The 27021-nt window shown below is 45.9% G+C and overlaps 1 protein-coding gene across 3 annotated transcripts; it reads right to left on the bottom strand.

The window, feature by feature from the left end:
- Positions 1-555: 555 nt before the first annotated feature.
- Katnbl1 (katanin regulatory subunit B1 like 1) lies at positions 556-25059 on the bottom strand. 3 transcript variants are annotated; one of them, XM_070005705.1, is made up of 10 exons: positions 24950-25059; positions 15272-15399; positions 12896-12936; positions 9533-9812; positions 6887-7005; positions 5620-5670; positions 5195-5284; positions 4719-4808; positions 3820-3913; positions 556-2781 (listed from the first exon to the last, which is right to left on the bottom strand). In XM_070005705.1, exons 2-10 carry the CDS (start codon positions 15383-15385, stop codon positions 2749-2751), a joined length of 912 nt encoding a protein of 303 aa, XP_069861806.1. In that variant the 5' UTR covers positions 15386-15399; positions 24950-25059; the 3' UTR covers positions 556-2748. The 3 variants fall into 3 exon arrangements, with proteins under 3 accessions (XP_069861806.1, XP_069861807.1, XP_069861808.1); XM_070005706.1 differs by lacking the exon at positions 24950-25059 and adding an exon at positions 23764-23937; XM_070005707.1 differs by lacking the exon at positions 3820-3913.
- Between the last annotated feature and the right edge of the window lie 1962 nt (positions 25060-27021).

Genomic DNA, 27021 nt, shown 5'->3' with positions numbered 1-27021 from the left:
GCTTTTTTTTTTTTTTTTTTTTTTTGGTACTAGAGCTTGCACCTATACTCTCATTATACTTTTTTTTTTTCTGGGTCATGGAATTTGAACTCTGGGCCTGGGCGCTGTCCCCCAGCTCTTCAGCTCAAGTCTAGTGCTCTACCACTTGAGCCACAGCGCCACTTCCAGTTTTCTGATGGTTAATTGGAAATAAGAGTCGCACGGATATTCCTGCCCAAGCTGGCTTTGAACCACGATCCTCAGATCTCAGCCTTCTGTGTAGCTAGGATTACAGGCTGATATCTGACTTTTTGATACTCCAAAATTTAAAATGACACAGTATGTTAGAAATGTTATTTTGACTATATTACCCATGATTTTACTTATCTTCCTGTGTGGCGGTCAGGGTTCCTGTGACCATGAGCTGAATCTGTGTGGTCAACACCTGAGGGAGGGCACAATCTGTAGTCATGAAATTATTCTGAACAAACTTAAGAGGACCAGTTCATATCCTTAGCTACTTTCCAACCAAGTTACCCTACTCAAATGGTTAAATAAGAAGACTATGATAACAAATGAAATTAAAACAAAGAAAAGCTGTATTTCATCACCTTAAGTTTTCAGAGATGACACAGGTTTACAATTCAAATTCTCACATTCTGGAAGATGTCTTCGAAATAATTCACCACTCAAACCAAGAGAGTGCAGTAATCTCGAATTAACCTCATCTAAGGATGTAATAACCAGTTACTGTAACCAATGCTCACTGTAAGGAAGCTGCATGGAAGAGGTATACAGAAACAACTTGTGTATGCAGGGGATGAAACTGAATATGGTGTAAATGGGTGTAAAGACCTAAGAGTGTAACTGTAACTGATATCAGTCAATAAAAGAGAGAGAGCTCAGCATAAGGTAACATTTTAACATGTTTATAGCAAGACGAGAATTCATAGCAATAGTCACTAACTAGGTAAATGTTAAAGATGTACAGTTTTTAGAAACACTGAAAAGAAATTTGTATCTTTGTCCAGATGACTGTCAGCCTTATTAAAGAGGATAGCTGGGTGCCAATGATTCATACTTGTAACTAGCTACTCAGGAGGCTGAGATCTGAGGATCACCATTCAAAGCCAGCCCAGGCAGGGCAGTCTGTAAGACTCTTATCTCCAATTAAGCACCAAAAAAGCTAGAATTGGAGCTGTGGCTCAAGTGGTAGAGCACTAGCCTTGAGCAATAAAGCTCAGGGACAGCACGTAGGCCCTGAGTTCAAGCCCCAGGACCTGCATAAAAAAGAGAAGGTAATATGAGCCACTAGTTGTGGTATCAAACTCCAATCACTTTCAAGATATGGAAGATTAAGTGTTGTAACAAAATTGTAGAACCAGGTTCAGATACTAACACTGGCATTTAAAAAAATGACCACAAGCTGGGTGCCAATGACCCACACCTGTAATCCTAGCTACTCAGGAGGCTGAGATCGGAAGATCGAGGTTCAAAGCCAGCCTGGGCAGGAAAGTCCATGAGACTCTTATCACCTATAAGCCACTCAGAAAACTGTTAGTGGTGCTGCAGCTCAGGAGTGCTAGCCTTGAGCGAAGAGCAGAGGGACAGTGCCCAGGCCGAGTGCAAACACCACGAGAAAGACCAGAAAAAAAAAGAAATCATATACAGTTTTCTGGCATTCCATACTAACCATTAGAGGAGGTAGTAACATTAAGTTGGAAGTTAAAATACAAGGTCAGTTACCAGAACTGTAAACAATTCTAAATCACTGTATAGTAATTCTTGAAAGCAAATGTAGTGAAAAAGAATTCGAATTCATATAAAAAAATCAGAATTAAAAAAGCAAAAAAATAGAAATATTTAGTGAATTTATACTCAAATAGAAGCGGTTTAAAGAACACAGAAATGAAAAATATTAGAAATCTATGTACAAAAAGCAGATATAAATTAGTCAGCTCTGCATATTTCCAGTTAAACATTCATAGATACACATATTCATCTTTTTCTTTATATAGATAAATACATACGTGATAGGAGAACTGTGGGAAAAACTCAGAAAAATACACTCTCAAGTTTCACAATGTGTGGAGTATGTTTCACAGAACAACACTACATAAATGTAAACCCCTGATTTATTTCTATGATTTTCATCATGCCAGAAGCATGATTGGTTTTAATTTTTTTTTAAAAAAAACAGATATTGGTACCCTATCACATTGGCTTATTAATAATTAAGGCATTTTTATACACAGTGTCAGTGTGGACAAAAAAAATTTTAATATTGATTACTATGGTGTTTCAAACTTTCAAAGTCTTTTCTACATAAGAAAATAGCTGCATCCATTATAGTGTTTCTTACAAAACACAAAAATTAATGATTGATTTTTGTAGTTCTAGTAATAAGTCCTCTCTTATTTCCTCATATAGTATAAATGATCTTCCTTTGCAGGATTGCAGTTAAGACCAGTAGTTCTTAAACATTGTTACCAAATAGCCAAGCATCCCAAAGCAGCAGGTGAACAATCTTCACAGTGCATTTCCACCTCTCTGAAGTTGGAGCTGCTCCTTTTGGATATTTTCCCACTTCAATGTGAAGTAGATTGCTACAAGTTTCATTAGTGGTTTCATTATGTGGCTTTTGAAAGAAAAAGGATTTTGATTTTTTTCCCCCCACAGTTCACAGTTCTCAGAAGAGACCTATTTGGGGAAATCATATCGTCCAATGATGTTCAGAATAACCAGATGCTCCTTAGTAGATGAAATCTCTCAATGCAACTGTAATAAATAAGCATCTACATCCTTGAAAGATAAAAACATTTCATTAGCTACTGCAGTAACTTTATACATAACCCATTTTCTTTTCCCCTCCTAAAAGTTTCTTAGATTCCTTTTGTGATCTTTTTTTAACTCAAAGAAAAAAGACAAGTTTTACTTTTTTTTCAGTACTAGGGTTTGAACTCAGGGCCTCCTTTTGAGCCATATCCTCACAGCCTTCAACTTTTACTTAAATCTGCATTTGTTTAGAACAGAGCTTGGAACAAAGCACATGTTCAACAAAAGCTAGAAGTACAGATGTGGCACTAGCCATGAGTGGAAAAAGCTAAGGGACAGCTAAGGGACCCGAGTTCAAGCCTCAGTACTGACACAGCATCCTGCAGATGTGTGAAGACATATTTAGTGGCTAATTCTTGTGTTTCCTGCCCCAGTCACATTGGTATCTCTAAGATTTTAGCATCACAAACACAAAACTGACTTTAGATCATATTAGCACAGTACAAAATTATTTTACCAAGAGATTTGGAGAGTTTGTACATGTATAATAGTACTATTTCTAATTTTTGTTGTTGTTGTTGGTCCTGCAGCCTAAACTGTGGGCCTGGCCGCTGTCCCTCAGCACTTCAGCTCAAGGCTAGCACTCCACCACTTGAACCACAGAGCTACTTCTGCCTTTTTCTGTTTATGTGGTGCTGAGGAATCGAGCCCAGGGCCTCATGCATGAAGCAGGCACTCTACCACTAAGCCCTGTGCCCAGCCCCTAATATTATTTCTTTTCTTTCTTTCTTTTTTTTTGTCGGTCATGGGGGCTTGAACTCTGGGCTGGGCACTTGTTCCTCAGCTCTTCAGCTCAAGGCCAGTGCTCTACCCCTTGAGCCACAGTGGCACTTCCAGTTTTCTAGTAATTTATTGGAGATAAGAGTCTCATGGACTTTCCTGCCTGGGCTGGCTTTGAACTGTGATCCTCGGCCATCAGCCTCCTGAGTAGCTAGGATTACAGGTGTGAGCCACTGGTGCCTGGCTTTTTTTGATGTCTGACTTTTATGTTTAAATGTAGATTACCTTAGCTATATTACCAGTATATCCTGGAACCAAAGTAAGATGGTTTTCCTGTTCCCACAATCCACTTAATTGTTGTTTTAAAATCTTAATATTTCTGTGAGAGAGGAAAAAAAAGAAAACTGAGCACAGATAGAATATGGACTTTGATACTAGACATGCTGAATTAATGAAGTTTTCCAATTTTTTTGTTGTTGTTAGTCATGAGGCTTGAATTCAGGACCTGGGAGCTTTAGTGCTCAAACCTACTGCTTTACCACTATTAGCCACAGCTCTACTTCTGGTTTTCTGCTGGTTAATTGGAGATAAGAGTCTCACAGTCTTATCTCCAGTTAACCACCAGAAAACTGGAAGTAGTGCTGTGACTCAAGTGGTAGAGCACTCGCCTTGAAATGAAGAGCTCAGGGACAGTGCCCAGGCCCAGAGTCCAAGCCCCATGACTGACCCAAAAAATAAAAATAAAAAAGAGTCTCATAGGCTTTCCTGCCAGGCTGGCTTCAAACTGCCTGGGAGCCACAGCTCTACTTCTGGTTTTCAGGTAGTTAACTAGAGATAAGAAACCAGAAGTAGCACTGTGGCTCAAGGGGTAGAGTGCTAGCCTTGAGCAAAAGCAGCTCAGGGACAGTGCACAGGCCCAGAGTTCAAACCCCAGGACTAGGGGAAAAAAAAAAAAGGCAAATAAAAAGATAAAATGAAGGGTATAATTCTGCCAGAAGAAGAGACACTGGGCTCTCAAATTCAGCTTTCATGTCTGATTTTTCACAAAGTAACAGTATCTCAAATGAGTATTTCTCTGACAATGAAGAGAATAACATATATACTGAGGATCATTGGGCAAAATTATCACTTCTTTTAATTAAGCTGTTGCTCTGAAAAAAGAAGTTAGCATGAACTGTACTCACCCATCATTTATAACGTCTGTTTTGGATGACAGTTCTGACCACCACCTTTTTATTACTGCTTGAAGCCAGTTTAGACCAACTATTACATACCTGAAATTATATAATGGGACAAAATTCAAGTGTTTTCATCTAAGCTTTTATAAAAGATGGCATTTCCCCCTGCCCACAAAACACACAAACTCCTTGGTTTTTCCCTTTTCAAGTCCTATTCCACTACTTTCATGATCTATTTAATAAAGCTGGAAATTTATGTAACTTGCGCATAGATGCTTTTGCAGTTGTTCAACTGCTTCCTAGCTCTTACTGGAAGGAAAGGAAACCTTGTATCTCATAGAGCCCAACCCACTAAGCACAAACACTCACAAAGCACAAAGCACAACAAAGCACAAAGCTCAACAAAGCACAACAACTCACAAAGCACAACACTAAGAATGCCAACAAAAAAAGGATGAGCTGAGATTCAGATCAGCACTTACTCTTCAAATTTGCTTTTAAGTAATGACTTTACTAGAGGCAACAAGTCCACACAGCAGCCAAGTGAGACATACTGCTTTTCTTCCTGCAAACTAAAAGAAACACTAAGTTATAAAAACATGAACAGGCTTCCACTTGTTCTTTTTTTTTTGGTCGGTTGTAGGGCTTGAACTCTGGGCCTGAGCGCTGTCCCTCAGCTCTTCAGCTCAAGGCTAGCGTTCTACCACTTGAGCCACAGCGCCACTTCCAGTTTTTCTGGTTGTTTATTGGAGATAAGAGTCTCATGGACTTTCCTTGCCCGGGCTGGCTTTGAACCGCAATCCTCAGATCTCAGCCTCCTGAGTAGCTAGGATTATAGGTGTGAGCCACTGGAGCCCAGCTTCCACTTGTTCTTTAAGCTTACTTTTTTCTGAAAAACTGTGTTTACCTGTTGGTGAGTACAGGGAGGCAATCTACCACAACTCCAAGATCTTCTATCCTGTGAGTACAAAACGGGCAGCAATGCTTAGAGACAATTTCCTTACTTAGCTTCATTTAGTCACCATTGTGATTTTGAGAAATTTGCTCTTTCATAAAAAATTCCATCATCTGTGATGAGCCAGGTGCTGGTGTCATACCATAGAGAAGGGACAGGGCTTGCATTCCACTGTCAGTGAGTGGTAGAGTAAGTAGTGGGTCAGAGACAGATCGTAAGCAAATAAATAAAATATAGAGATTGGCCATGGTAAATGCTACATAGAGAAATAAAAGAATGTGGGAGATTATTTTTAAATAAGGTGGCTAACAAAGCCCTTGTTCAAATCTGAGAGATTTGAATATGAGAAAAGAGTGCTTAAAATTCTCAAGCCAGGATGCCAATGGCTCACACCTGTAATCCTACTCAAGAGGCTGAGATCTGAGGATCACATTTCAAAGCCAGCCTGGGCAGGAAAGTCCATGAGACTCTTATCTCCAGTTAACCACCAGAAAGCCAGTGTGGCTCAAGTGGTAGAGTACTCACTTTGCACTAAAGAGCTCAGAGACAGCACCCAGGCCCAGAGTTTAAGTCCCAGGACCAACAACAACAACCAAAAACTTAGTTCGGACTGGGAATGAGGCTTAGTGGTAGAGTGCTTGCCTAGCATGCATGAAGCCCTGGGATAGGTTCCTCAGTATCATATAAACAGAAAAACCAGAAGTGGCGCTATGGCTCAAGTGTAGAGTGCTAGCCTTGGGCAAAAAAAGCTGCTCAGGGACACTGCCTAGGGCGTGAGTACAAGCCCCAGGACTGGCCAAAAAATAAACAATTAAATGAAAATAAAAAATAATAAAAGGTAAGCTTTCACACCAGTATTGATTAGTTTTATAAATGAAAATCATAACCAGAAAAAGCAACAGCTGGGGCTGGGAAGGTGGCTCCATGGTAGAATGCTTGCCTTGTATGCATGAGGCCCTGGGTTCGATTCCTCAGCACCACATAAGCAGAAAAAAAAAAAAAAAAAAAAAACCAACAGAAAAAGCAATGGCTTTGTTCAATCTGATAATAAACAGATGTTTTTGTAGATTCTAGTTACTCTTAGATTTTGATGACTGAAAATAAATTTAAACAGTTTAAATTTTAGCCATGCAAACATTCTCTAAAAGGGCACTTCTAATATCACATTGAAAGTTACCTGTGATGAACCAAGAGAGCATAAAATAAAAAGGTCTCTTACCTCACTAAGTATGCTACAAGTTCACTTATACTTCTCTTTCTCCAGAACGTTAAAGCTACATTCAACCTCAAATTCCTGCTGAATAAAACTTGAGCCATTGTTTCATGATCCTGAGAAACCTAAAAGGCAAAAAAACTCATTTGTTAAAAAGCACACTGAGGGCTGGGAAGGTGGCTCAATGGTAGAGTGCTTGCCTCGCATGCATGAGGCCCTGGGTTCCATTCCTCAGTACCAGATAAACAGAAAAAGCTGGAAGTGGTGCTGTGGCTCAAGTGGTAGAGCCCTAGCCTTGATCTGAAAAGCTGAAGGACAGCACACAGGCCCAGAGTTCAAGCCCCACAACCGATACCCCCTCCCCCTAAAAAAGCACACTGAAACATGATATGAGAGTATATTTTTGAATTAAAACTGTGGGAGACAGTTTTAAATTATGCAAAGGCGATTCTTTATATTGGCCCTCAAAAAAGAATATTGCAGTTGTACATATCAAGTAATGATGTGAACAAATTTAAGTCATATTTATGTTTGATAACATTAACAAAAAGTAATTCAAAATATTTTTGTCACTGGGAATGTGTCTTAGTGATAGAGTACTTGCCTAGAATGCATGAAGCCCTGGGTTCGGTTCCTCAGTACTACAGAAGTGACACTGTGACTCAAGTGGTAGAATGCTAGTCTTTTTTTGTTGTTGTTGGTGGTGGGGCCTGAACTCTGGGCCTGGATGCTGTCCCTCAGCTCTTCAGCTTAAGGCTAGCACTCTATTACTTGAGCGACAGCACCACTTCTGGCTTAATATTTTTTTTGTTTTGTTTTCCCAGTCCTGGGCTTGAACGTAGGGCTATCCCTGAGCTTGTTTTTGCTCAAGGCTAGAGTGTGAGTCTTGAGCAAAAGAAGCTCAGAGACAGTCCCAGCCCCTGAAATGGCTAAAGGAAAAAATTTGGGGCTGGGAGGGTGGCTCAGTGGTAGAGCACTTGCCTTGCATGCCTGAGGCTCTGGGTTCGATTCCTCAGCACCACATAAGCAAAAAGAAAAAAGCCGGAAGTGGCGTTGTGGCTCAAGTGGTAGAGCGCTAGCCTTGAGCTGAAGAGCTGAGGAACAGCACCCAAGCCCAGAGTTCAGGCCCCACGACCGGACCAAAAAAAAAAAAATTTGTATCCTATAAACCTAGAACTTTATAGGTACTTATAAAGGGAAATGGTAGATAGACATATGAGCTAGTCATTAACAACTAAATGCCATGCGAAAGGAACTACACCTCAGTTCCGTGGCAGTATCTTTTATCATTTAGATGTTTCTACTTTTACACAGGGGAATATATTACTGTTGTTCAATGTATAACACAGAATTATGTAAGACAAAAGCTAAATACTCCCCACTGGCCCACAAAAACATGTAACATCATTTCCCAGATCATCTTTCCAAACCATTTTCTAGATAAAGGCAAACAGAAGTTACTGTGCTTGCTGGGAAGGTAGCTCAGTGGTACAGCGCTTGCCTTGCATGCCTGAGGCCCTGGGTTCGATTCCTCAGCAACACATAAGCAAAAAGAAAAAAGTCGGAAGTGGCGCTGTGCCTCAAGTGGTAGAGTACTAGCCTTGAGCTGAAGAGCTGAGGGACAGTGCCCAGGCCCAGAGTTCAGGCCCCACGACAGGACCAAAAAAAAAAAAAAAAGTTACTGTGCTTTTGAATGTATGATCATATAAATATGACATTTTTCAATATCAAAACATCAACCTAATTTTGAAAAAACTGGCATAACCCTAGTCCTTATATGCTATTATTTATTTAGATTGATTCTATATTGCTTTTGCTTACTAAACCTATATAGTCAAACATCATGACACATGTAAATACGTGCAAATAGTTTAAGATAAATTTTACAGGTAGGAAGGAGTGAGGGAGGGAAGTGATAGTAGGAGAAAAACAAAGGAGGGGGTAACAATGTTCAACAAGAAATGTCCTCAGTACCTTACTCATGTAACTATAAAACCCCTCTGTACAGCATCTTTACAATAAGATAAAGTAAAATAAAAAGATTAACTTTACAGGGGCTTGGGAATGTGTCTTAATGGTGGAGTGCTTGCCTATCATGCATGAAGCCCTGAGTTCAATTCCTCAGAACCACATACACAGAAAAAGCTGGAAGTGGGGCTGAGGCTCAAGTGGTAGAGTGCTAGTCTTGAGCAAAAGAAGCTCAAGGACAGTGCCCAGGCCCTGAGTTGAAGCCTCAGGACTGACCAAAAAAAAGATTAACTTTAAGAATAGAATAGCTACCAGGGTTGGCTGAATAAACCCTCCTGTAGGCAATTTTCAGAGGCCACCTGATAACGGGTTTTAGTTACTTACATTCTAAGAAATAATCCTCCTTTTGCTTTCCTTTAAACCTCCACTGGCTAACTTATCACACTGTCTATGTGTAGCAGCTTATGAAGCATTTTGTTCTATCTTCGATACTGCCAGTTTACAGAATTTTCTGATGCAATTTGGTTGGTCTAACAAAGTACCTCAGGAAGTTACTATCACTCAAAATCTGTATTCAACAGGTGGTAAGGTACTCTGCTAATAGACTAATAAGGTAAGGAAATGAAAAACAGTAGTATAATGGAATAAAGTCAAGCTAAAAATTATTTTAGAAATATGACTTACCTCAGAAAAAAACCCACTAAATTTTGATGCTGGGCTTTCTGTTTGTGAAGAACCAGCTTCACTGGAGTTAACCAAGTACGTTCGACTATCATGGTGTAGCTTTTCAGGCGGATGGCCTGCACAAGCCAGTTCATTTTCTTTATTTGCCATGTCACAGCCCCCACTTGGAAGGGACTGTCTTCTTCTGTAACAAGGATTTGGGAAGGGATGATAAACTTTCTTTCTGTGATAGATCACCTTATGTAGTTTATCTGGGCTTTTCACAGCTTTTCCCACTGTTCTGTAAAAAAAGAATTCATTTTCTTAAGTGAAAAAATATGTAAACGTTTGAAAGTTCTAAAAATAAATTCAGTCATATTTTGTAATTATAATCCATTAAAAGCAGATGTAACTAAAAGTTACAAATTATATAGAAGGCAACATAATGTATGTGATATGTTCTAGCAAGGTGACAACTGCAGTTTAATATTTTAAACTATTTTAATAAAGCTTATGTATATTTGAGTATGACAGATACAATAGAACAAATTTCATAGGATAGAGTGCTTTTAACCATGTTTCAGACGTTTTGGTATGGTTTAAACTCATAAAAATTTTGAGGACTGGGCTGGGAAGGTGGCTCAGTGGTACAGTGCTAGCCTTGCATGCCTGAAGCTCTGGGTTCGATTCCTTAGCACCACATAAGCAGAAAAAGCCAGAAGTGGTGCTGTGGCTCAAGTGGTAGAGCACTCACCTTGAGCTGACGAGCTGAGGGACAGTGCCCAGGCCTAGAGTTCAGGCCCCATGACCAGCAAAAAACCCCGGAAGTGGCGCTGTGGCTCAAGTGGTAGAGGACTTGCCTTGAGCAGAAGAGCTCAGGAACAGTGCCCAGGCCCAGAGTTCAAGCCCCATGACCGGCAAAAAAAAAAAAGTGTGTATGTGTGTCTCTGTGTGTGTGCATATATATATATTTTTTTTTTTTGGGGGGGGGGAGGACTTCCAGGCACTGGTGGCTCACACCTATAATCCTAGCTACTCAGAGGCTAAGATCAGAGGATCATGGTTCCAAGCCAGCCCATGAGATTCTTTTTGTTGTTGTTTTCGTTTTTTGCTCATTTTGTCAATTTTGGGGCTTGAACTCTGGGCCTGGGCATTGTCCCTCTGCTCTTCAGCTCAAGGCAAGCGCTCTACCAAATGAGCCACAGCACCACTTCTGGTTTTCTGGTGATTTATGGGAGGTAAAGAGTCTCATGCAGCTGGGCACTGGTGGCTCGGCTCAGGAGGCTGAGAAATGAGGATGGCGGTTCAAAGCCAGTCCGGGCAGGAAAGTCTGTGAGACTCTTATCTCTAATAGAACACTAGAAAGCTGGAAGTGGCACTGTGGCTCAAGTGGTAGAGCACTCGCCTTGAGCTGAAGCATGCAGGGACAGCACCGAAGTCCAGAGTTCAAGCCCCATGACCAGCAAAACAAAAAACAAGAGTAGTTAGGATTACGGTGTGAGCCACTGGCACCAGGGATATGAGACTTATCTTCAATAAACCACCAAAGAAGCCTGCTAGAGCTGTGGCTCAGTGGTGGAGGGCTAGCTTGAACACAAAAGAAGCTCCAGGACAGTGCCTTAGCCCCAGCATGAAGGAAGGAAGGAAGGAAGGAAGGAAGGAAGGAAGGAAGGAAGGAAGGAAGGAAGGAAGGAAGGAAAATTTTTTGAGGACTGGGGAGTCTTTAATCCTGTTTTCTGAGTGAGAACAGAAATGTTTGTTTCTCTTTTCCATTTCTACCTACTTTGATCTTATGAAACTAAAATTGTTGCTAATTTTTTTTTTGGGGGGGGGGGTCCAGTTATGGGGCTTGAACTCTGGGCCTGGGCGCTATCCCTCAGCTCTTCAGCTCAAGGCAAGTGCTCTACCACTTGAGCCACAGCGCCACTTCCAGCTTTTTTCTTTTTGCTTATGTGGCACTGAGGAATCGAACCCAGGGCCTCAGGCATGCAAGGCAAGCGCTCTACCACTGAGCCACCTTCCCAGCCCCTTACTAATTTTTTTAAATGAAGACTGGGTGGGGAGGGGATAATGAAGACTAATCTAGTAATACAGGCGTGGTGCCAGGCTGATGTGGCTGGGGTATTAGAGCCTTTAGGAGGTGAAGCCTGCTGGAATAAAGTTCGGTCACCAGGGTAAGACAGTCCTGCAATGTAGCCCAGGCTGGCCTTCAACTTACAATACTACTACTGTCTCAACATCTCAAGTCCTGACAAGACAGACTTGTTATCACCACACCCACCAAAATCAACATTTCTTCCTCATTTTTTTTTTTTTGGTCGGTTGTGGGGCTTGAACTCTGGGCCTGGGCGCAGTCTCTGAGCTCTTCAGCTCAAGGCAAGTGCTCTACAACTACAGTGCCACTTCTGGTTTTCTGGTGGTTAACTGGAGATAAGAGTCTCACGGACTTTCCTGCCTGAGCTGGCTTTAAACCGTGATCCTTCTGAGTAGCTAGGATGACAGATGTGAGCCACCAAGCGCCTGGAAATTTATTTTTTTTAATTTTCTTTGGTGCTGCTCCTGGGGCTTGAACTTAGGGCACTGTCCCTGAGCACTTTTGGCTCAAGGGTAGTGTTCTACTACTTAAGCCACAGTTCCACTTTCAGCTTTTTTGGTGGTTAATTGGAGATAATATGGAACTGTCCTGCCCAGGCTGGCTTCAAACCACAATCCTCAGATCTCAGCCTCCTGAGTAGCTAGGATTTTGGTGTGAGCAACCAGTGCCAGGCTTTGTAAATTGCTTATCTCACATAGTCTATCACAGTGGCTCAAAGCTGATTAACAGACACACTAGCACAGAATATTTTAGCAAATGAATATATTCTAGAATGAAAATGAAAAAACAAAAAAGACACTAAGAATAGTAGTTTATATTTTTACAAATTGGTTTGACAGAAGACAGCTGGGTTCTCATTTCTGCTTCTACATTTGGTCTCATGTTATTAAATGTCATACTACAGAAAACTACTGTACATTTGCAAGAGAGTAAAACTAAAAGTGTCTCAATATTTCTAGGAGAGTAAGTCTGACCTAAAAAATGTGCTCAAAGGCCTCCGGAACTCCGCTCCGGAAAACAGTGGTGTTACAGAAGGGCCTGCCGAGGTGGCACACCTAAGAAAAACAACACATCACAACTTTCTGGTTGACAGGCCCTGACCAGTCATTGCTTCATCTGATATTAGTTTTCTCACTAAAGCTAGACACATAACATCTGTACACTCTTCGAAGGAGCGTGAGTGGTAAGGATGTATTTGCTAGTGCAGAACCCAGCACAGAAGCTCAACAGCAAGCTATTACTGTAATCATGTTCTCACTGTTCACCCACCTTCTGACGTTAGCCCTTACCTATTTATGTAAGCAGCCAACTGTTTTGGAGATTTCTTAACCTGAAAAATGAAAATAGTTGTAGGACGTTATGTTCTTTAGTACGGCTATAGAAACCTTATGATTGACGTTAACAAATTTAAAATGACTATTTTTTGCTGGTCCTGAGACTAGAATTCAGGGCTTCATGATCATTTGGCTTTCCTGCTCCTGGCTTGCATTCTACCACTTGAGCCATGCCTCTGCCTGGCTTTTTGCTGGTTAATTAGAGATGAAGGCTTGAAGACTTTTCTGTCTGAGCTTGCTTTGAACCTCAATCATTCCTCCTTCAGATCTCAGCCTCCTGCAAAGCTAGGATTACAGAGCCATTGGTGAAGCTGGGTACTAGTGGCTCAAGCCTGTAATCCTACTCAGGAGGCTGAGATCTGAGGATCAAGTTTGAAGCCAGTCCAAGCAGGAAAATCTGTGAGACTCTTATCTCCACTAAAGTACCAAAAAAGCCAGAAGTGAAGTTATGGCTCAAAGTGATAGAGTTAGTACTGAGCAAAAGAAACTTAGGGACAGTGCCCAGGTACTGAGTTCAAGCCCCAGGACAAGTAGACATGCACACAAAAAAAGTTTTTTCTCAATCCTAGCTACTCAGAAGGCTGAGATAGGAGGATCAAGATTAAAAGCCAGTCAGGTAGAAAAGACCATGAGACCTGTAATTAAATTACCTTTCCAATTAAACACCAAAAAGCCAGAAGTAGAGCTGTGGCTCAAGTAGTAGAGAACTAGCCTTGAGCAAAAAAAAAAAAAAAAAAGTCAGGGAAGCCAGGCGTGGTGGCTCACACCTGTAATCCTAACTACTCTGGAGGCTGGGAGCTGAGGATCACAGTTCCAAGCCAGACTAAGTAGGAAATTCCATGAGACTCTTTTTTTTTTTCTATTTTCTTTTTGTTGGTCGGTCGTGGGGCTTGAACTCTGGGCCTGGGTGCTGTCCCCGTACTCTTCAGCTGAGCACTCTACCACTTAAGCCACAGTGCCACTTCCGGTTTTCGTTTTCAAGTGGTTTATTGGAGTTAAGAGTTTCATGGACTTTCCTGCCTGGGCTGGCTTTGAACCGCAATTCTCAGATCTCAGCCTCCTGAGTAGCTAGAATTACAGGCGTGAGCCACCAGTGCCGGCTCCATGAGACTCTTTCTTATCTTCAATTAACCACCTGAAAACTGGTCTCTTTCTTAGGCCAGTCCTGGAGCTTGAATTTAGGGCCTGGACACTGTCCCGGAGCCTCTTTGTATTCAAGCCTAGCGCTCTAACACTTGGGCCGCACCTCCACTACTGTCTTTTTTCTGAGTACTTTATTGGAGATACGAGTCTCAGGCTTTTTCTGCCTGGGCTGGCTTCAAATGGCAATCCTCAGATCTGAGCCTCCTGAGTAGCTAGGATGATAGGCATAGTCCTTAGTACCCAGCTTTGAAAACCAGAAGTGGAGCTGTGGCTGAAAAGTAATAGAGCATGAGCACAAATGATGAGGGGCAGGGCACAGGCCATGAGTTCAAGCCCCATGACCAACAAAACACACACACACACACACACACACACACACACACACACACACACACACACACACACACACACACACACACACACACACACACACACACACACACACACACACACACACACACACACACACACACACTCAAAGAAAGCACCCAGACCCTGAGTTCAAGCTCAAGGACCAGCAAAAAAAAAAGTATTCTCTCCTAATGCTATGGTCTCAACCATTAGATATAACAACACATATCTACTCCCTATTTTTCACACTACTAGTCATAAATTTATATTTGCATAAGAGAATTGAAGGGGCTGTTGCTGATGGCTCACACCTGTAATCCTAGCTACTAAGGAGACTGAGATCTGAGGATCGCAGTTCAAAGCCAGCCCAGGGCAGGAAAAGTCTGTGAGACTCTACTCTCCAATAAACCACCAGAAAACTGGAAGTGGCGCTGTGGCTCAAGTGATAGGGTGCTTGCCTTAAGCTAAAGAGCTCAGGGACAGTGCCTAGGCCCAGAGTTCAAGCCTCACTATCAACAAAAAAAAAAAAAAGAGGAGAGAGCACTGAAGGTTAGCATAAAGAAAATTACATATCTGTGCTAATGAATGAATAAAAAGCAATAGCGGGGTTGGGGGAGGAGTCTGAGAGAAGGCATCTCAGAAACTAAAATATTTAAACTTCAACTTGTCAAAATAGTACCTGGGCCAAAAAGGAATATAATGGTTATACTTCATCACTACTTTTACTTAACATGGAGAGTAAGCAGAATGATTAAACATTATTTAAGCAATTTGCCAGATTGACACAGGCTTGGCTATTAACAGAATCTTATTCCTTACCTAAAGGCATGAACTTACCTCCTTCATGTTCTTATTAGTGAAACTGGAGTTCCTTTTTCTAGGAAGATCAATGGGATGACCCTCAATATTACAAAAATTTCGTTTTTTAACATTGTGGGTTTCAGATGCCATAATCTCTTAAATACCTAAACAAAATAAAAATACAATACACAAAAAGCAAAAGAGCATGATCATTTCTTTAATGCACATATAAACATGTATCACTGATTCTACTGGTTCTATACTGTGCAAAAGAGGCTTAGAAAGACAGCACCTGACATGGTTCCACCGAGGAAGCATATGGCAAGGCATTCTAGGAAAACAGGGTTCTCATTCTTTAGTTGCAACCAGCTACAATAACATTACATATTTCTGTCAACGCAACAGATCAATCTCCCCATTTTCCATATCACCAGTCATTCCTGGTTTATTAGACTGGAATTCAACTCTTTAAAAGTAGTGGTATCTCTCATATCTTAATGTGCAAAAGCCTAAAACTTTGGAAACACATGACCAAGAAAAAGAGAGAAAGAAAAGAACCCTAGGCAGCCAAAGGAGCCGAAATCAGACTATGTAGATCTCATTCGTCCTATATGTCTAACCCTTAAACTTCTTTCCTACTCTGGGTTTCCAAAGCTGCTCTCCTTCCCCCCATCTGCCCCTGACTAACCCCCAGCATATAAAGTTACAATCTCTCCACATCCTTGCCAACATTTAAAACTACCATATCCATCCTAACAAGTGCGAAGTCATATCTCATGGTTTGCTTCTCCACGATCACTAATGAATATGGAACATTTTATATCTTTAGCTCACTCTGAGCCACATCCCCAGCCTGGAAGCAGTGTTTCTGATACTCTTCTGCAAGCACCGCTCCCATGTGGGTGGGGTCACGCTTGGCTTTCTCAATCCTGTTACTCCTCTGTGTAACAAGATCCAAGCCTCATTATTAAACTAAGTACTGCAGACACCACAGCACTTGTCTGGGAGCTGAATTCAGAAAGAAATCCATATTCCCAGGCCCTAAGATTGTTCTAGAAAAATCCCATTTTCGCCTTCTCTTTCCTCTTCCCTTCATAAACATTCTTGGCTTTCATTTTTTTGGGTGGCAGCTGCCTGCTGGGACTTGTCTTTAAGTCCTCTCAATCTCCTGGAGGACCTTAGCGGAACAGATTGTCCAAAGGAAGTGAGGGAGACCTGGGAGATGGGTTATTGCTTATCTTCATCTGTCCATCTGTTTTCACTTTCCCAGAAAGTCAGTACTCATCTCATAGGCTTTAAACAAGCGTCAGGCTATGCATGATTGAAAATGTTGACTCTGGTTGAAAATGAACTGATAAATTCAGAGTCTATGCCTTGTGCTTTGCCACTATACCTACATGAATTGCTTGATATCCCACGGTTAAATTAAAAAGATGCTGATGCCTTCAACTGTAAAACTCCTATATTTCTTATTTTATTATAATAGCAGTTATTTTAAAAAAAATGCTCAGTGAAATAAAAAGCTAAATACAAGTGGGGTGCTGCTGGCTCATGGCTGAAACTCTAGCTGATGAGGAGGTTGAGATCTGAGGATCATGGTTCAAAGCCCAAGTAGTAGTTATGTGAGACTCTTTTTTCTAGCTAACCACCAAAAAGCCACAAGTGGTGCCCCCACTGCTAATACAATCTAAACAGTCCATACACTGTAGTATACTAATATAAAAAGAAGCTTAAACTGACTTGATCTTGAGCTGTAACTTACGGTATTAGACACAGAAGTCCAGACATGTTTCATTCCTGTATGATGAGTAACTCCTTACTGTGAATACTTAATGAGTACCTAATACTGAGAGCTGTTTAATCACTTGATTTGGCAGACATCATAATAGATTGTATGAATAGATCCCTTTTTCCTTTCTAGCAGGAGATAGTATGTAAAGAGAATTTATCCTTCCAGATCTATTATATAGTCTGCTCTTTTTTCTAAAATAAATAAAGAAGTTACAAGTGTACTCATGTTATTTTAGGAAAAGGTACACTATGGTAACAGGTGAAGTTAGCATACCTGCCCCTGCTTAGTCTCCTAAATCCCTGCTTTTATCTTCTTAGCATCTTATTCACTTCATTATTCATTCAGCCCTGGCAGGAAAATCTGAGGCTCTTACCTCCAACTGACCACCAAAAAGCCAGAAATGGAGCTGTTAACTCAAAGTGGTACAGGGCTAGCTTTGAGCATAAAAGATCAGGAATGGCACCCAGGCCCAGAGTTCAAGCCCCAGCACTGGCACGTGCAATGTGTGCATACACACACACACACACACACACACACACACACACACACACACACACACACACACACACACACACACACACACACACACACACACACTATTCTGAAACATTGTTTTGAAAAGTGGGAGGTTTTAAACAACGGTGTTTTAAAACATAGGATATGGGGCTAGAGGTACTTCAATAGAAGAGAGCTTGCCAAACGTGCTAAGCCTGGAGTTTATCCAGCACTACAAAACTAAATATATACGCAAATAAAGCACAGGCCAGGAAACTCAATGCATGGTATAATCCTGGTTTTTCAAACAAAGTTATGAACAACATCTATCCATTCAAAAAAACCCCCACAAAACCCAGCTATTAGCACCCCCCCCATGCAGAGGAAACAAAAGCAAACATAGACAAACAAGATTATAACCAAAGAAAAAGCACATGAACAAGCAAAAGAAACATTCTTCAGAGTGAATGGGAGAAAATATTTACAAGCTCAAAAAGATAAAATGGGCTGGGCCCAATGGTACATGCCAGTGACCCAGCATATTTAAGACTTAGGCAAAACAACTCTAACTTCAAGGACAGCTTCCCCTACATAGTAAATTCAAGGCTAGCCTAAGCTAAACTGGCTCAAGTGGTAGAGTGCTAGCCTTGAGTAAAAGAACCTCAGGGACAGTGGCCATGCCCTGATTTCAAGCCCCAAGACTGGCCAAAAAAAAACACTAAAAAAGAAAGTATTAGAACTATCATATAACCTGGCAATCCCTCTATTTTACTTTTGTTTTTGCAACAAAAAGGACCAAACACAAAACCATGTGTCTTGCATCTCTTTTTACTTTTTTAGATTATAGCACTATTTACAATAGCCAAGAAATGGAAACAACCTACGTGTCCATCCATTAGTGAATGGATAAATGTGGTGGTAAATATACTTGAGAGAATACTATGCAACCACAAACAAGAATACTAGCCTATAATTTGTGGCACCATGAGTGGAACTAGAGATTATAAGTAAAATAAAGTTAGACACAGAAAGACTTATCTTAGTCAGATATGGAATCTAAAGAGTTCATCTCATACAAGTTGATATTAAAGGTAGACACTAGTGGCTCACACCCTGCCATCCTAGCTACTCAGGAGGCTGTGACCCGAGAGTCATGGTTAGAAGCCAAAGTTCAATACCCATAGCCAAAAAACAAAACAAGACAAAAAAAACCTGAAAAAGAGCTATCAAGATATTGGCTGATGAGATTATGGGTGATTTCTTTTCCCCTTGGTTATTAAGCTTCTCTATTTCCTACAGTGAAGACTTTTGGTGCTGGTATCAGGGTTTCATTCTGGCTAGGCAGGTGCTCTACCACTTGTGCCACACCTCCAGCCCTTTTTGCTCTGGGAGGGCCTTGCTTTTTTAAAAGCCTGGGCCAGGTGGACTGTGCTTCTGTGCTCTGAGGCAGTCACTCATGGCCAAACTTAGCCTTCTCTTTTGAATGGGGTCAGCCTGTGACAGCAAGCCTCCCTGTAGCTGGAATGACAGCTGCTACCATCATGTCCAACTACTGGCTGAGATGTAGATCTCTATGGCCTAGGCTGGCCTTGAATCAAGATGGATGCCACCTTCCAAGCAGCTAAGATGACAAACTTGAACAGCCATGCCCAGCCAATATTATCTTCAAGTCTGAAGAATATTTCAACTTAACGCCAGCCACAGAAAGTGGCTTAAATGTATAACTCCCTTTACGAAGGGGAAAAAAAGGTAGAAATGTTGATAATGTTTTAAACAGAGTCTAACTTTTTCTTTTTTGGGGGTGGGGGGGAAAGGGTCAGTTGTGGGGCTTGAACTCTCGGCCTGGGCGCTGTCCCTCAGCTCTTCAGCTCAAGGTGAACGCTCTACCACATGAGCCACAGCACCACTTCCAGTTTTCTGGTAGTTAATTGGAGATAAGTGTCTCAAAGACTTTTCCTGCCCGGGCTGGCTTTGAACCAGATCCTCAGATCTCAGCCTCCTGCGCAGCTAGGAGTGAGCCATCAGCGCCCGGCTATTTTAACTTTTCAAAATTAGGACAACTTAATCTAATTCAGTTCTTGCCTTCTCACCTCAATTTAGACTTTGCCCTCTCCCCCCCCCCTTTTCTATCTTCAGTTTCTCCCTTTGAACTGATTCTTCTTCGTCTCTTTTTAAACATACTCGGGTTTCTCCTATCAACTCTTATATTCTTTCTGTTTTCTTTTCCTGCCAACTTTCTACAATGAGTGCTTTTTAGCTTCCAATTTATCTTTAACCTTTTGCAAACTTGCTTTATTTTCTGCCATGGTCCTAAGTTCAAGCTCAGTCCCAGCATAAAAAGAAAAACTATATTAAAAAAAGATAAAAGTCAAGGCTGAATCCCAGACCTTCTCTTCCCATTACCTACATTCTTTTTTCTTTCTTTAAAAAAAAAATCTTGGGCTGGGGAGGTGGCTCAGTGGTAGAGCGCTTGCCTTGCACGCCTGAGGCCCTGAGTTTGATTCCTCAGCACCACATAAGCAAAAAGAAAAAAGCCGGAAGTGGCACTGTGGCTCAAGTGGTAGAGCGCTAGCCTTGAGCTGAAGAGCTGAGGGACAGCGCCCGGGCCCAGAGTTCAGGCCCCACGACCAGACCACCCCCCCCAAAAAAAAATTAAATCTTTTTTTTGCCAGTCCTAGAGCTTGAACTTAGGGCCTGGACACTCTCCCTGAGCCTCTGTGCTCAAGACTAGTGCTATACCACTTGAGCCACAGCTTTTTTTTAGTAGTTTACTTCCTGTTTGAGGTGGCTTCAAACCCCAATCCGCAGAGATCAGCCTCCTGAGTAGCTAGGAGTGCCGGGCGTGAGTCCTGTAAGAGCTGTAAGGCCTGGGCCCAGGCTCTATAAGGTATTTTTGTGGGTCCCTAAAAGCATCACAAGTCCTAGGCACAGCACTTTGCTTATCTTTATTTAAAAAGGGGGGGGGAGGCTGGGAAGGTGGCTTAGTGGTAGAGTACTTGACTAGCATGCATGAAGCCTTGGTTTCAACTTCTCAGTTGGAAGTGGCACCATGGCTCAAGTGGTAAGAGTGCTAGCCTTGAGCAAAAGAGGCTCAGGGACAGTGCCCAGGCCCTGAGTTCAAGTTCGTGGCGGGGGGGGGGGGGGGGGGGGGAGAGGAGGGGGAGGGGGGAAGAAGGAGAAAGACAACAAAATGAACAAATAAGGAAGTAGTACACATAGTATTATAGTATTTTAGGAAGCAAATTAGACAACGCTGGAAACTATAATTGAATAAGAAACATAATATATCCCCAATTCAAGCTAACCATATTCAAGCTAGAACCCTTTTGAGAGTAAAAGGAAGTATCACTTAAAAAAAAAAAAAATTGTGCTGGAAGCCAAGTGCTGGTGGCTCACATCTATTAGCCTAGCTACTCAGGAGGCTGACCTCTAAGGATCAAGGTACCAAGTCAGCCTGGACAGATGAAACTCTTATCTCTAATTAAACAGCAAGAAAAAAGCTTGAAGTTGGGCTGGGAAGGTGGCTCAAGTGGTAGAGCGCTAGCCTAGAGCTAAGGGACAGCACCCAGGCCCACAACGAGACCAAAAAAAAAAAGCTGGAAGTGGAGGTGTGGCTCATATGGTAGAGCACCAAGGTTGAATGAAAAAGCTAATCAAGAGCAGGAAGCTCTCAGTCCAAGCCCAGTACAGGCAGGCAGGCAGGCAGGCAGACATGTGTATGAGTGTGCACATGCACACATGCACAAACACACACAAACATGAACTATTCTGGGACAAGGAGTTCTTTACTCTCATTTCCTGAGTGGGGAGTAGGAAATGTTTCTTCCATTTCTTCCTGTTAGATCTTTCTTCATTGTTAGATATTTGCTGAATTTTTAAAAAATGCTAGGACAATAGGCACAAACCATTTGGCCCAAGCAAACTGGGACAAATATTTACTTTCCTAAATCTTTCTGCGATTTCTTTCTATAAAAACCATCAACTAGAGCCAGATGCCATGGCTCATGCCCGTGACTCTAAATATTCAGAAAGCTGAGATCTGAGGTTCATAGTTTGAAGTCAGCCTGGGCAGAAAAGTTCTTGAGACTCCACCAAAAATAGCCAGAAATGGAGGAGTGGCTCCAGTGGTAGATCACTAGCCTTGAGACAAAGGAGCTCAGGGATGAGCACCCAGGTCCTGAGTTCAAGCCCTAGGACTGGCACCAAAAAGAAAGGAAGAAGGAAGGAAGGAAGGGAGGGAGGGAGGGAGGGAGGGAGGAAGGAAAAAAGAGAAAGAGAGAGAAAGAAGCAATAAAAACCTTGTCAACAGGAACAGCCAGTAATAAGAAATCCTAAAAATGTTAATGTGAGTGTCCAACTGTGGTAAACACACTGTGTCATGCTGTTTCAATCCTCCCTTCAGAAAATGATCATCCACACTTACTCATCAGGGTCATGTGGCTTGCTCTCCAAGGAACCATCATCAAAAGCCTGTAAGAGCATCACCTTACCTCTGGCATGGCAGCCAGCAAAGGTCACCAACTCTCCACACGTCCACATCCCTAAGCACGAACACAGAGCAGGGCCCCAGACAACAGCTTGCAACCGGATGAGACGCAAACCTTTGTTATCTGAAGTCATTGAGATCTGGGGCCATTTGACTACAAAATAACCTAGTCCAGACTACCGATAAGCCGTCCAGCAAGGCTGCAGACATAGAATGGTCAGTGAACTCCATCAACTAGTGCAGTAGAAACAAATTTAATATCCTTCTAATTACCTAAGTTTCCAAATATGTCTACTAACAGGGAACGAAAAATTATTAATGTGGAATTTTAAAGATTCTTGTTCTCAACGCTATTTTTTTGCAGAAACTGGACAATTCTCTCCATTAATGAATATTACGCCATTAAGACTTTTTTTTTTTGGTCGGTCATGGGGCCTGAACTCTGGGCCTGGGCGCTGTCCCTCAGCTCTTCGGCTCAAGGCTAGCACTCTGCCACTTTGAGCCACAGCACCACTTCCAGCTCTGTTTATGTGGTACTGAGGAACCGAACCCAGGGCTTCATGCGTGCTAGGCAAGCGCTCTACCACTGAGCCACCTTCCCAGCCCCATAAAAGCTTCTTGAAAAAGTCTTGAAGCCTCTCCTTTTAAGAGATACTCTGTAATAACAATAACTACCTTTTGTTTCCTTCTGGACTAATAATTATTAGTCTAGGTCACTGTAAGGGAAGAGACTAGAAAAGTAGACTGGCTAAAATGTAGAAGTCCCAGATGCTGAGTTAGGAATCCAGGAAGCCATTCACTGGAAAGTTCTACTCAGGAATAAAAGATGAAAAGCTACTGAAAATTATTTATATGTTAGTTGTAAAATCAGGATAACTGGAACAGGATTAAGAAAAGTGTGATTAGACCCCTGTCCACAGAAGTAGGGCTGGGGGCGTGGCTTGAGCAGTATGGTGCTCGCTTCCCATAAGAACAAAAGAAACCAGCAGAGGCTGGCCATTGAACACTGGCCAGCCCCAGCACCGCTGACACTTTCTGGGTGCTTCTTATGGCTGTCCAACTGTAGGATGTGTACCAGTGTTGCTGGTGTGAAGCCAGTAAGTAAACAGTCAGTAGCCACAGGTGTCCTCCCCCTCCTACCACCACTCCGGTGACATTTCCAAACATTCCCTAAAGGGAAAAATGCATCCAGTTGAGAACCACTGACTTAAAATTTTAAAACCTGCCGAGCGCCACTGGCCACACCTGTAATTCACACTACTCTGGAGGCTGAGATCTGAGGATCTCAGTTCAAAGGTAGTGCAGGCAGGATAGTCTGTGAGATTCTTATCTCCAATAAGCCACTCAGAAAACACTTGAAGTGAGGATGTGGCTCAAGTGGTAGAGCACTAGTCTTGAGCACAAACAGGCTCAGGGATCTGCTGGGCCCTGAGTTCAAGCCCCAAGAATGGCAAAAAAAATAAAAAATAAAGATTAAACTCCCCTAATCCCATCTTCTCTCTGCGGACATGCAAACGTAACAGACAGACCTAGTCGGCTCTGGCACTGAGGTATTCAATGCTTCTCATTCTTGCTCTCTGCGGACGTGTACACTAACAGACCTAGTCGGCTCTGGCACGGAGGTATACAATGCTTCTCAGTCTTGCCTCACAAACTTACTCAGCAGGAACTTTCCAAATAGACCATGCTGGCTGTTCTAAAGAAAAATCCCAATTCCAAGTCTTTGAACAGTTCCTCACTAAAATTCCCACCTACCCTGTAATTGATGCCTTCCACTGTTGGTTTTGCAGAAGATTCATTCATCCAGCATGTGTCTACTGCACAAACAAAGAGCATCACATTCACTTTTGGTCGCTGCTTATCTTAAAAACCAGATTTGCCTCCTGGTTTCTTGCTGGAGCACCTTTTGTATACAAAGCTGTCTGACATAGTCCTAAGCATAGAGATGACTTTAAGCTTGATTACTAATGAGCAAAAAATTAATGGCTCCAGGCCAAAATGGTCCTATTTAGAAGATACCTCAGAGTACAGACATGGCTTCTGTGAAACCTCGCTCACTGGGCTGCGTGTGTCCTAGACCAGCTCACACGGGGGGCACTTGGGTCTTCTAGACGTGCACGGTGCTTGGCCTACGGTAGAGCAGCACTGCGACAGCCTCAAAGCTTGAGACACAGCCAGGCACCGCGGCGCACGCCTAGAGTCCTAGCCACCTTTCAAAGCGCTGAGATCTGAGGCCTGTGGTTCGAAACCAGCCTAGGCAAGAAAGTCTGTGAGCTTTTTCTCCAATACACAAACGACTCAGAAAAGAAAGCCGGAAGTGGAGCTGAAGCTCCAGCGAGAGCGCTGGCCCTGGGCGAGCCGCGGCCGGGCCGCCTGCCCGAGCCTGGGAGGCCGCGCTCCGCCGCTTGCCCGAGCCTGGGAGGCCGCCCACGGCCTCGGGGGTCAGCCCGGGCCCCGCCGCCTCCGCGCCCGGCCTCCACGGCCTCGGGGGTCAGCCCGGGCCCCGCCGCCTCCGCGCCCGGCCTCCACGGCCTTCGTGGTCAGCCCGGGCTCGCGGGGCGAGCTCGCCCCACGCTCGGCCGGGCGCCGCCGTCCCGGGGCCGGGGCCGCGCGTGCTCCCCGTCCTCGCGGCCCGCCGCGGCCTTCCCGGGCGTCCAGCGGTCGGTGAGCGCGGCGCCCGGCGCCTCGGCTGCCGCGCGGCTCCTCCGCGGGCCAGGCCCGGACTCGGCCTCGGGACCAAAGCCGGTCAGTCGGAGCGCCCGGCCGGCCCCGCCCGGCGACCCCGCCGCCGCCCGGCGACCCCGCCGCCGCCCGGCGACCCCGCCGCCGCCCGCGTCCGCCCCACCCCGCCCGCCAGGCCTGCGGGGCCTGCGGGGCCTGCGGGCGCGTCCGGCCGCACGGCCGGCGGGCGCGGCGTCCCGCTCGACCCGCCGTCACTTACCGGCGCCTCATGGTGCCGCGACGTCCCAGCCCAGCCCCGCGCCGACGGACGCGCTCGGCAGCCCGGAGCAGCCCTCAGCTCCCGGCCGGGCCCGACTCGCAGCCATTCAAACGCCGCCGCGCGCGCGGCATGCCGGGAAAGCTCGGGCCGGCATCCCGCGGCCCCACCCATCGCAGGCCAAGGCCCCGCTCGGCAAGGCTCTGTTCCCAGGCCCCACCCATCTCAGGCCGTGGCCCCGCCCGGCGTGGCTCTGTTCCCAGGTCCCGCCCATCTCAGGCCGTGGCCCCGCCCGGCTCTGCTCCCAGGCCCCGCCCATCGCAGGCCCCGGCCCCGCCCGGCGTGGCTGTTCCCAGGCCCCGCCCACCGCGGGCCTGGCCCCGCCCCCACCGCCGGGCGCCCGAGACAGGGAGCCGCGGTGCCCCCTGGCGGCCGCGGGCGCGCACGACGCCCGGCTCGGTGCCGGCCCGCGGGTACGGAGCGGCGCGGATTGATCCTATCGCATCTCGACGCCCCCGGCGCGCCCTGAGAGCACGGCCGGACCCCGTCTGTGGCGGCCGTGAGGGCCCCGGCGCGGCGGTCTCCCCATCCGGAACGGACGCGAGGCCGCCGCGCGGCCGCTCGGAGCCCGGACACCGCAGGGCGGCCGGGCGGGCGGGGCCTCGGGGTCTGGCCTGCGCGGGGCGCGGCCGCGTCATCCCGGGGGCGTCCTTGCGCCGCACCCGGCAGCTCAGCCTAGGCACCCTGGCAGGGAGTTCTGGAAGGGTTCAAGAAAGCGCTCCGGGCGGGGAAGGGGCCCTGGGTTCGAGTCCTCCGCAGCACAGCAGAAGGAGGCGGAAGTGGCGCCGTGGCTCGAGCGGCAGAGCGCCGGCCTGGAGCCCAAGAGCTGAGGGACGGCGCCCGGGCCGAGCGCAAGGCCCAGGACCGACGAGGGGATTAGAGACAGAAGCGCACGGGGCAGCTGCCGAGGGGCCGGCGGCTCCATGCCGCGGCCTCGGGGTCACGGGCGCACTCCGCCGCGGCCTCGGGGTCACGGGCGCACCCCGCCGCGGCCTCAGGGTCACGGGCGCACCCCGCCGCGGGCCTCGGGGTCACGGGCGCACCCCGCCGCCGCCTCGGGGCCACCGCGCCCCGCCGCCGCCTCCGCGGGCCTCGGGGTCACGGGCAGGGCAAGGGTACGTCGTCCGTGGTTGTCGGAGGACCTCGACAGGCTGGGTCTCGCCCCACGCGGGGCTCTGTGTGTCGATGAAGACTCGGGCGCCCTCAAAGGCGGCGGGAAACACTTCAGAGCGCGTTGCCCACGCAGCGCGTTTGAGTCTCGCGCGGCGGGAGCGCGCACGGCCTACGTGCCCCTTAGCGCCCCGCCGGGGAGCCCGGGAGCCCGGCCCGGGAGCGCGCACGGCCTACGTGTGCGCCGCGCCCCCTAGCGCCCCGCCAGCGAGCCCAGGAGCCGGGCCCGGGAGCGCGCACGGCCTACGTGCCCCCTAGCGCCCCGCCGGGGAGCCCGGCCCGGGAGCGCGCACGGCCTACGTGCCCCTTAGCGCCCCGCCGGGGAGCCCGGGAGCGCGCACGGCCTACGTGCCCCTTACCTCCCCCTAGCGCCCCGCCGGGGAGCCCGGCCCGGGAGCGCGCACGGCCTACGTGTGCGCCGCGCCCCCTAGCGCCCCGTCGGGAAGCCCAGGAGCCGGGCCCGGGAGCGCGCACGGCCTACGTGTCCCTTAGCGCCCCGCCGGCGAGCCCGGGAGCGCGCACGGCCTTCGTGCCCCTTAGCGCCCCGCCGGCGAGCCCGGGAGCGCGCACGGCCTACGTGCCCCTTAGAGCCCCGCCGGCGAGCCCGGGAGCCCGGCCCGGGAGCGCGCGCCAGGACTGGCTGCTGCGCGTGGCCGCCGCCCAGCGTAGATGATGGTGTTTAACGTACAAGATCCGCACACGGGAATGTGATTTGTATTTGCCGGTCGGAGGGCTCGAACTCGGCCCGGGCGCTGTCCGCAGCGCTTCCGCTCAAGGCGAGCTCCGCCCCCGGAGCTACAGCGCCACTTCCGGTCTCCTGGATGTGCGATTCTGGACTCTCAGGC

The sequence above is a fragment of the Dipodomys merriami genome, unplaced genomic scaffold (genome assembly GCF_024711535.1).
Source record: "Dipodomys merriami isolate MVZ:Mamm:240054 unplaced genomic scaffold, mDipMer1.0.p SCAF_69, whole genome shotgun sequence".
NCBI classification, from domain to species: Eukaryota; Metazoa; Chordata; class Mammalia; order Rodentia; family Heteromyidae; genus Dipodomys; species Dipodomys merriami.
The sequence above is the reverse complement of the archived record's forward strand: the minus strand, read 5'-3'. Positions and strand labels throughout refer to the sequence as shown.

What these genes read in the sequence shown, in the direction of transcription:
- Katnbl1 (XM_070005705.1), bottom strand. Translation starts at nt 15,385, where the DNA reads ATGGCATCTGAAACCCACAATGTTAAAAAACGAAATTTTTGTAATATT. An exon ending in CTTAAAAGCAAATTTGAAGA is followed by an intron (nt 4,809 to 5,194) that starts GTAAGTGCTGAT and finishes ATATAATTTCAG; the next exon opens with GTATGTAATAGTTGGTCTAA. An exon ending in ACAGACGTTATAAATGATGG is followed by an intron (nt 3,914 to 4,718) that starts GTGAGTACAGTT and finishes CCTCTCTCACAG; the next exon opens with AAATATTAAGATTTTAAAAC.